Below are 10,106 nucleotides of genomic sequence, written 5' to 3'. Positions count from 1 at the left end.
ATGCCGGACATTGAGTCATTGGCAGCAGCAACGACCAGCCAGGACTAGCAACGAGAGATTTTGGAGTTTGCTAAAAGACTAGTTTTCACCTCTTTACAATTCTACTTCCTTCAAATATGCGATCTCTTTTCTCTGAATGATATTAAATTGAATCAATCAACTATTAGTATTAGGATGAACATGGATCTTATTTTTGTCTTTAACATGCATGGCACCAAAAAATAAAATAAAATAAAAATGTATGGCACCAAACAATTATGGGATTCACATTCTGTATGGTGCTAGATACGTTTCAGAAGCCAGAGATGCTCTCGGAATAATTGTATCACTTGATAAAATTTAATGAGATTAATAAAGCTTCTATTATCTTAAAAAAGAAGATACATTCCGGAACAAAACTGGTTTTAGAAAAAAAAAGGAACATTATCAAACAAGAGTACTAAAGGGAGTAGAAATTAGTCGTAATTGGTGTTGTTTTGTACTCCTTTTACAGATAAAAACATCATATATCCCTACATGAAGAATTTAGTTTTCCTCTTTAGATTTGCATGGGCACAACCAGGGTAAAAACCATAGGTACACCATTGGGTATGGTGTTCGATTGTGAAGTCAGCAAGTATGTAGTCTTATCGAGGAGATCATCGATGTCATCATGTTATATTAACAGTATGATGAATTAAAATATTGAAGATACAACTGAGAGCAAGGTCAATAATATAGCTTGCTACTGGCGCTAAAATTGCATACGTCAGCTATTATAGCCAACACAAAATAGCCTATTCATACAACAATTATTTACAACTTTCAACCTTACATGGCTATGCAGTTTTCCTATTTTTCTAAAGACGAAACCATCAATCCGTTTCTCTCAGGAGATCGCTTGAACAGTGAACACACTAGTACTCCAAATCTCCAATCGACCATTGATTTGCTTGTAGTGGCTGCGAAAGTTGTGGACAGCGGCCACCCTTACGGCGAAGCTTGTTCTGGGCCGTAGCTGTGGCGAAGCGCTGCACCGTTGTGAGGAGACGAGGCGACCTTTGCGTCGTTGCGCGGCCGACGCACCATCGCCACTGTCCAAGCTAAAGAGCATCGGTTCCTATTTCCTACTGGTTTATTTTTATCTTTAGAGCAGATACAATAATAAACTATAAGTCAGCTATAAGCTTATATGAAGGAGATAAGAAAGGAGAGAGAAGAGAAACAGACTACAGACATGTAACGGCTGTATCACACGGACTCCAAAACGTTGTGTGTGTATGACAGGTGGGACCAATTATTAATGATATAGCATATATTTGTAGTTATCTATTGTATGAATTAGCTACCAAATCGACTACAGATGATTTGGAGCGAGTAATTGGCTATACTTATTAAACTCGACGTTCTGATTATGGCTCGATGTTCCCGTTTTGAGATGGTCACGCCGCCGCTTCTCTAGGGGTCGCGCCGCATCGACAGTTGAACGGGCCCACAAACTGCCTGGGGTGCTGCTGGCATCGGCTGCGGGCCGGCGACAGGAAAGCTTCAACGCTCTTGGAGCACGCGTGCAGCGAGTGACAATTTAGTCGCCGACTCGCCATCTCTCTCCTCGCCTCTATGCTCCAGTCTAGCTTTCGAACCTACGTGTCTTACCTTGTCGCTAGCTAATCCCTCTCTATCGTACTCGCTCTAATAGTGCTTCAAGTTGTCAATCATGAAGCACATATTATCACACCACCTATAATGAACACATTGGTCATGATTTTCTATATTAAAAATAACGCAAGTCCTAACAATCACAATAACAATCACAATAAGTAAAAGTTTTACTTTCTTCGTCCCAAAATAACTTTATTTTTAATCTTAGATATACAAAACGAGGTAACAAAAGAATCACATATACCGAAAAGTAGTATTAGTGAATGGATAATTGAGGTTGGTAAGGGGTATTGATAGAACAAAGCTCAACGATTTACATATCGAAGATAAGAAAGATATATATAAATTTTTAGAACAGACAGGTACCGTTATAGGGTCATGTTACTTTGGAGAAGCGCTGTAAAACCTGCGAGTCAAATCGGACGTTATCGACAAGCATTAAGGTACTACAGTAAACTCAGTAAACGGCAGCATATCATAAACAGGTGTGGACTGGGCGGCACAATCGTAAAGGAGTTTGTTATTGATTTGATAATCACAATTGAATATTAATGTCATTTTAAACTATATCGTTGTATTGTTTGGTATTGATAAATATATGACTTTGGTATTGATAAATATATGATAATATTTAGTTTGTTACTAAATTGATCATGCCTAGAGAATATGGCAAATATTAAGTCTATCCTACCAAAATTTGACAATGCTACCAATTTGCCAGAAGTTTGGTAATTCCTTCTTGTGCTGGTGCAGTTGCCAACTCCTTTTTTTTTTTTTTGAGAACCATGCAGTTGCCAACTCGAATCTACAGGGCATAAGAATATGTATGTATGAGCAACGAAAGCATCATCTATTTGGAAGTGAAATTCCCAGAACTCAAAAACTCCGCCGCCCAAAACTCCACAAATAGGAAGCAAAGGTGCCCATCTAACAAAAAGATACACCCCAGATCCTACAATCTTGTGGAACAAATTTCAAACTCGTCGCGAAACGTTCCTTAAAATTTCGGACCTAACTACTCTCCTGCTCATTGGCTGTCTGTAAAATCAGCATCGATGACATCACCTTCCTCGCCTCCTGGCTTCTCGGATGGGCCAGCAGAGCCAGCGGCAGCATCAGCTCCTGGGGTAGGTCCTGCTCCTGGGGCACCCTGCTGGCTGTAGAGGGCCTGCCCCAGCTGCATCACTTCCTGGTTCAGAGCAGCGAGAGCATCCTTCATCGTCTGTGTCGAGCCACCTGCAACAGCGTCCTTGAGCTCCGTCAGCTTCGCCTCAACCTTACCCTTCACATCGCCTGGGACCTTGTCACCGAGCTCCTTCAATTGTTTCTCAGTCTGGTAGATGACAGACTCTGCCTGGTTCTTGGTGTCGATTGCGTCCCTCTTCTCTTTGTCCTCCTTGGCAAACTTCTCTGCTTCTTCAACCATCTTCTCCACCTGAACAGTTTTTGATGGATATAAGTCAATATAAGATCCTAGCAGGTATTAGTCAATAAGACAGTGACTGCGAGTTTGCTCGAGACATACCTCATCCTTCGGCAATGTGCTGGCACCAGTTATCGTAATGTCCTGCTTCTTTCCAGTACCCTTGTCTACGGCGCTGACAGAAAGGATGCCATTGGCATCGATGTCAAACTTAACTTCGATTTGTGGAACACCCCGTGGGGCAGGAGGAATTCCATCAAGCCGAAAGCTACCAAGAGATTTGTTGTCCCTGACAAACTCTCTCTCTCCTTGGAGGACATTGATCTCCACGCTAGTCTGGCCATCAGCAGCGGTTGAGAAGACCTCTGACTTGGAGGTGGGCAAAGTTGTGTTCCTTGGGATAATCTTGGTCATCACACCACCCAGTGTCTCCAAACCCAGAGAAAGTGGTGTTACATCAAGAAGAACAATGTCGCTCACATCACCAGACAACACTCCTGCCTGTTGTCAAAATTTTGCCAGTCAGATATTCTGTAGTTCAGTAGAGTACATTTGCTTTCTGACTCTAGAAGATAATCAATCCTAGAACACAAGTGAGACACACACTGATTGCTCCCTATAGCTAAAATTTAGATACCATGCATATGATGTACTAAATTCCATCAAGTCTTGCCTGACATTATTTATCTAGAGCAACATATTGAACTTCAGTTTTTATGACAACATATTTTTCCCAACCAATATCTCCAGAACCTGACAAAAGGAGTTGGTTGTGATGACAAGGCCTTTACCCATCGCATCCATTTCAAACCATTTTTTTAAGGATCATTTGTATATCGTCACATTCTCCGCAGATTTCATATTACTAGTGTGAACAATGTTGCAAGTTTTCCACATGTAAGGATAGAACAAAATAGCACATTTATTTTAAAATCCATTGCAAAGCTTTTGGTGATATGATATCACAAGTATCTAAGTAGTATGGTAGACTCATTTAGGCAGCAGTTAACTTGGGCTATGATTAACTCACCTGAACAGCTGCTCCAAGTGCAACAACCTCATCAGGGTTGACAGTCACATTGGGGTCCTTTCCAGTCATTTTCTTCACAAGATCCTGCACAGCTGGAATTCTGGTGGAGCCACCGACAAGGATCACCTCATCTATGTCTTTAAATGACAACTTTGCATCTCTGAGGGCATTGTCCACAGGGGTCCTCAACCTAGAAGACAGTTGATAAAACATTAGCAGTGTATCATTTTTTTTCTATTTTTGAGTTATCTTAATAGAACTAATTTATCATACATACAGTAGTTGTCAAGTGCATATACAAAAAAATACATGCATGCCCTTGGTTCAAATGAGCATTAATTAACAAGGTATGATCATATGTACCTGTCAAGAAGATCTGAACATAGCTCCTCAAATTTAGCCCTGGTAAGAGTTGTCTCGATATGCTTGGGCCCATCAGCAGTAGCTGTAATGAAGGGTAAACTGAAAGAAGCATAACCAATGGTTAGAATCAACCAAGGGAATCAAAGGATTGCTACCCAAAAGGAAACAGTCCAATAGCACAAGGCTGCAGCAAATCAAGGCGGTCAAGCAAGCTAACCTGATATTTGTTTGGGTCAAGGATGATAGCTCCATCTTTGCCTTCTCAGCTGCTTCTGTAAGACGTTGCAAGGCCTGCTTGTCTTTTAGTAGGTCAATACCTTCATCATTCTTGAAGTTCCCCGCCAGCCAATCAACAACCCTCTGCCAATGACAATGATTTGTGAGCATATACATCTTGTAGAACAGTAAGAAATGATGCTAAAAGATCTAGCAGCTACAGAAAATTATAACAAATATACATGACGTAAGACCCTTCAAATTAAGCAAAAGATATGATTACCAAATGATGAATTAGAATATTACGATTACTGAGTCGGTCCATCCATTTGTTTCATCAAATCGTACATGTTTAATGAAGATTCTAATAATTCAGGCATCCAAAATTCCACCATAGAGAAATTTATTATTTATTCACTGTCCCCAGTTTGACTAGAGATTAAGAACTTCAAGAAAAACCATAGGGCATATATATGTAGTACTGAATTTACTGCCAACTTATCATCCCCTAATCACCCAGAATTAAAGGCTCATAAATAATCAAAGATTTGGATGGAATATACTTCACTACGAAACTAATTGAGTCCCTAAATCAATTCTTAACGGTTCCGATATGTATAGTTCAAAACTTGAGTCCATATCAACACATTAATACTACTAAAAACTTAATTTTATATATTGAAAAAGACTGTTCCTTGAAATCTCGGAAAGCAAAACTAACCTTGTCAAAGTCATCACCACCAAGGTGAGTGTCACCAGATGTAGACAGCACCTCAAAAACGCCATCACCAACTTCAAGAACTGAAATCATCACCCAAAATATAGTTAGGAGCTGAATTCTCATTTAAGAGATGAAAAGTGTTAATTTAATTAACATTTGACAGACGAACCAAATGAAGTACACCCAGAAGGATGAATGGATAAACAAAGTTCAATAGAACAGATTTGATCTTATCAACACAACACAATGTGACCATAACGGCATAATGTTACTATAATAATTCCTTCAGTCTGGAAATGCCCCTTTTCTGAGGAACCTAATCATTCTCCTGTCACAAATTATCACAACGTATTTGGAAAATTGCTACTATTGCCATAAGATCGTAGTATTTGAACATACAGAGTCCTCATAGCACTGAGCAAAAAGTTGTTTAGACCAGCATTAGCCTTTGAAAATTCATTACAACTGTCAGAACTACAACTGAATGTAATTAAATAACTGAAAAAATAATTGTCCATAACAGCAAGAAAAAATGCTTTTATTTTTAGTTTTTTGACAAATACTTCACTTGGTTATGTTATGTCAATAAAAAATACACTACAACAGAGTACGTGAAAAGATGCAAATAGTGGTTAAAACAACAATAACTGGTTAAAACTTGTAGTTGCAAATAGTGTTCAGAAAGGCACCGTAATTGTAGGATAGATACCTGAAACATCAAATGTGCCTCCTCCCAGGTCAAAAACAAGAATGGTCTCATTGTTCTTCTTTTCAAACCCATATGCCAAAGATGCTGCAGTAGGCTCGTTTATGATGCGGAGAACTTCCAACCCAGCAATCCGGCCAGCATCTTTTGTCGCTGTCCTTTGTGAGTCATTGAAATATGCTGGGACTGTGATCACTGCCTTTGTGACTTTGTCGTTCAAGAACTTTGATGCATCATCCACCAGCTTTCTAAGCACCTGGAGAACATAAAATGATCAACACTCGGATTAAAAACAATTTGAACCATAAAACTTACTTTGCAGGCATACATAAAACATTTGCATGCACATGCTATTTCAGTTTTTGCCAACAGATCCCCAAAAGAAAATGGCACATTCGACTCCACCAAAATTACCCATCTAGGCCTAGTAATTGATGAAAGAACACCAGTAGGAAATATTGTACTGATGAAAACAAAGCAAACATGAAGGGAACCCACAGGATTTGCACTATAAGCTGTCAAGCTCAAAGCATATAAGATGTCTAACTCAGTCCATATATATATATAGACTGCATCAAAAATCCGCGTGCACATATTTAGATATATACAAAGAGCAAGGGCTGTTCAGTACAAATATCCTACTACCTGCATTCCCTTTTGTGAAGTACCGTTTTAAAAAAAAAAAGAATTCTATAGTTTCATGAACAGTCACGATCCTATAAGCTAGAAATCAAAAATGGCCACATCTAAGCAACGCAACAGGATTCCATCTTCCAAGGCATTATTTCTAGATTCTAGCCGTCAGAACCCCTCAATTGATGATCAATTCCAACACATGGTAAACAATCACAAAGCGTAAGCCACCCCTATACCTGGGCGGAGATCTCCTCGGCGGCGAACTGCTTGCCAATGGCGGGACAGTCGAGCTTGACGTTGCCGTTGTCGTCCCTGATGACGCGGTAGGAGACCTGCTTGGACTCCTCGTCGACTTCGTTCATCTTGCGGCCGATGAAGCGCTTGACGGAGAAGAAGGTGTTCTCCGGGTTGACGACCGCCTGTCGCTTGGCGATCTGCCCCACCAGCCGGTCACCGGACTTGGTGTAGGCGACGACCGACGGCGTGGTGCGGGCGCCCTCGGCGTTGGTGACGATCGTCGGCTTGCCGCCCTCCATGGCCGCCACCGCGGAGTTGGTGGTCCCGAGGTCGATCCCGACCACCTTCTCGCACGCCACCCGCAGCGGCCGCCACCTCCGGCCCCCGCCGCGCCCGTACACCGCGGCGGCGGTGCGGACGGAGACGGACGGGGACGGCCGCCGCCTGCCATGGTGGGCGAAGAAGGGGGTCGAGGTGGGGAAGGTCGTGGTCGCCATGGCCACCGAAAGAGACCGCTGGTGCTAGCTAGGTCACGAAACCCTAGGGGAGGGAGGGAGGAAGGAGAAGGTCGTGGTGGATTCGAGTGGTGGGTTTTTTGAGAGATTGGGGGAGAAATGGCGAGAGGTTGGGGGAAGGATAAGGAAGGGGAGGGAGGGTTTTATAGACTTCGCGTGTGGCCACCACACTTTGGAGGCCAGCCTGTGGCCTCTTCTTTCTTCCCTTGGATTTTTACTATGGTTGTGGTGGTAAATCACTTCAGTTCATATCACTCCAGTAATAATACTTAGATTAGAGTAATGCTACACATGTTACAAATAATATCACCCTAGTTAGTCTATGTGAAAATGAAATGAAGATTCAATCACAACGTACCACATCAATTTTTATCTGATATACTTGTACATGAGATTTTTTTTCTTTTACAAGTATCATTTTTTTTTACCAATACCATGTTGTGACATATATTTATAATCAGATAATTTAAATTTAGCTTCGATTTTTATTTATTATGATATAAGATAAGAAAAGATATATGATCCAGTCAATAAAAGTAGTACTCCCTCCGTTTCAAAATATTTGACACAGTTGACTTTTTAGCACATGTTTGACCGTTCGTCTTATTAAAAAAATATGTGGTCAAACACGTACTAAAAAGTCAACGGTGTCAAACATTTTGAAACGGAGGGAGTATTTGATGTTAGGACGTTGTCGATTAGAGTTGAAGGGAGTATATTAGAAAATGTATCCACTTATTTATTGTAAGTCATAAATTTTAATCATTTGGTGATAAGGACTTTTCAAACACTTTAGTCTCAAAATATTACATCTAAGAATCATCCTAGTAGCAACATTTTGAGACAACATAGTATCTAGAACTTTTGTAAAATTTGGTTAGTGATAATTAGTAAATGCATACCATTATTCCATATCAATCCCTGTCAACTAGTGTTCTCTTAAAGGAAGTTTAATAGTATAGCCAACTACTAGCTCCAAATCAACTATAGCCAACGTAATAGTCAATTTATACAATAGTTGTTTACTATACTATTAATACTTGGTCCCACATCTCATACACACATTACGTCTTGGAGTCCGTGCTGTAGCTGACTATAAATCTGTAACCCGCTGCTTTTCTTTCTCTTTCTTAAGCCTGCTATTGTACTGCTCTGAACCGGTAAAAACCTCGCAGAAGGCTGATCCTATGTTTCTGGCCCAGAAATTCTGGGTGTGGCCACACGGTTGGGCAGGGAGCTGTGGCTGGAGCAGTGCATCCGGGAGGTGGTGGAACGTTCTGGAATCAACGGGACGGGGTAGTAGGGAGCACACGCAGTAAGCTCGCGGAGGCGTTGAGAAGAATGTGACACCTGCTCGCCCGCGTCCGCAAAGCGCACGGACCGTATCGCCGACAGGTGGGGCCGCCTCTACCGGCAGGGCCTTGGACCACCGTTGCGTGGGGCGGGTCGCTGGAATCCTGCGGTTGATGAATGGCCACGACGACGGGGCGACGTGGTACTATGCAAGCGGACGAACCAGATCGCGTGGCTTGGATGAAGGTACCCATCGGTTGGCAATAAGCCGTACTATAAAATCAGCGCGCCGACTGATTTATGGTCTGTCACCGTGGTGAGCTTCTCTGTATGTCCATAATCTTTCCTGTTTATTCAGAATTAGTTTTATGCCAATGAAATTTGTAACAAAAAGATTCACACATTGTGATCCCTTAATTAGTGATTTCAATCCTTCCCTCGTCACTTACAGTCTTAATGAACACCTAAAATAGGTAATATTGTATAGTGGCTTAAAAATTTATAACTCCAACTGTGGGATCTGTCTGATAACTAAAAAAATATTGTCCTAGACTCCATGATGTAAAATTTGCTAGGTTAAATTAGACCAGATTTTGTTTTTAGAATTGCATGTAACATTTTATTTTTTAAAATTATTCTTACCTTAATTTTTCCTATGAATTTACTTTTTGCCATCTTCTCGAGAGTGCTCAAATGCCACTCTCTCAAAATTTCATTCCCAAATGCCACCCGGACCCACACGTCGGCCTCACACATCACATGGTCCCATGTTACTTTTGTTTGAATGAGAAAAGAGGCTGACATGTGGGCCCGGATGACATTTTAGCAAAAAGTAAATTCTCCCTCTAATATTTAGTCTGCATTAATTTTGCTTGTAAAATTTCCTTGATGGCTAACATTGATCTCTTTTTTTTCCTTGTTATTTTCCTCCTCTTACATGCAGCAGCAGGTGTTGCCCGGCCAGTAGGGCACCCAAGGCCCCGCACGCGCGCCTGACGACATTCGTCCGCTCGTCGCGCGTCCTTTCCTTCCAGCCGGTAGCGCACGTCCTCGCACATGGGCCAATCGCCCCAACCTCACTGGGAGCAGGCCCAACTCGGACGCGCGTACGCGAGAAATCGGGAAGGCACGAGTAGAAAGAAAATAATCAGAGCAGAATCAGCGATCGCACGGGGGACACGTGGCTAATTTTCAGGGGAGCTAATCCTAAATTCCCAGGGAGCCATGTGGCCGCATCATATGCCTGATTTTTATCCCTAAAATCGGTTTAGATAAGATTAGCGAAAAGATAATTTAAAATCAGAACTTTTATATATGTGTCCAAC

The 10,106-nt window shown here is 41.6% G+C and overlaps 1 protein-coding gene across 1 annotated transcript; it reads right to left on the bottom strand.

Moving 5' to 3' along the window:
• Nucleotides 1-2,470: 2,470 nt before the first annotated feature.
• Nucleotides 2,471-7,599, bottom strand: LOC127773515 (stromal 70 kDa heat shock-related protein, chloroplastic-like). Its single transcript, XM_052299596.1, has 8 exons — nt 6,973-7,599; nt 6,104-6,356; nt 5,395-5,474; nt 4,675-4,817; nt 4,458-4,556; nt 4,095-4,284; nt 3,167-3,565; nt 2,471-3,076 (listed from the first exon to the last, which is right to left on the bottom strand). Exons 1-8 carry the CDS (start codon nt 7,468-7,470, stop codon nt 2,669-2,671), a joined length of 2,070 nt encoding a protein of 689 aa, XP_052155556.1. The 5' UTR covers nt 7,471-7,599; the 3' UTR covers nt 2,471-2,668.
• Between the last annotated feature and the right edge of the window lie 2,507 nt (nt 7,600-10,106).

This window comes from Oryza glaberrima, chromosome 5 (assembly GCF_000147395.1).
Source record: "Oryza glaberrima chromosome 5, OglaRS2, whole genome shotgun sequence".
NCBI lineage: Eukaryota > Viridiplantae > Streptophyta > Magnoliopsida > Poales > Poaceae > Oryza > Oryza glaberrima.
This window is presented reverse-complemented; position numbering and strand designations above follow the sequence as displayed.

Coding starts and splice junctions, on each gene's coding strand:
- LOC127773515 (XM_052299596.1), bottom strand. CDS start 7,470: ATGGCGACCACGACCTTCCCCACCTCGACCCCCTTCTTCGCCCACCAT. Junction 4,818..5,394: donor GTGGTGATGACTTTGACAAG/GTTAGTTTTGCT, acceptor TGTCATTGGCAG/AGGGTTGTTGATTGGCTGGC. Junction 4,285..4,457: donor TGTTCAGATCTTCTTGACAG/GTACATATGATC, acceptor ACTGTCTTCTAG/GTTGAGGACCCCTGTGGACA.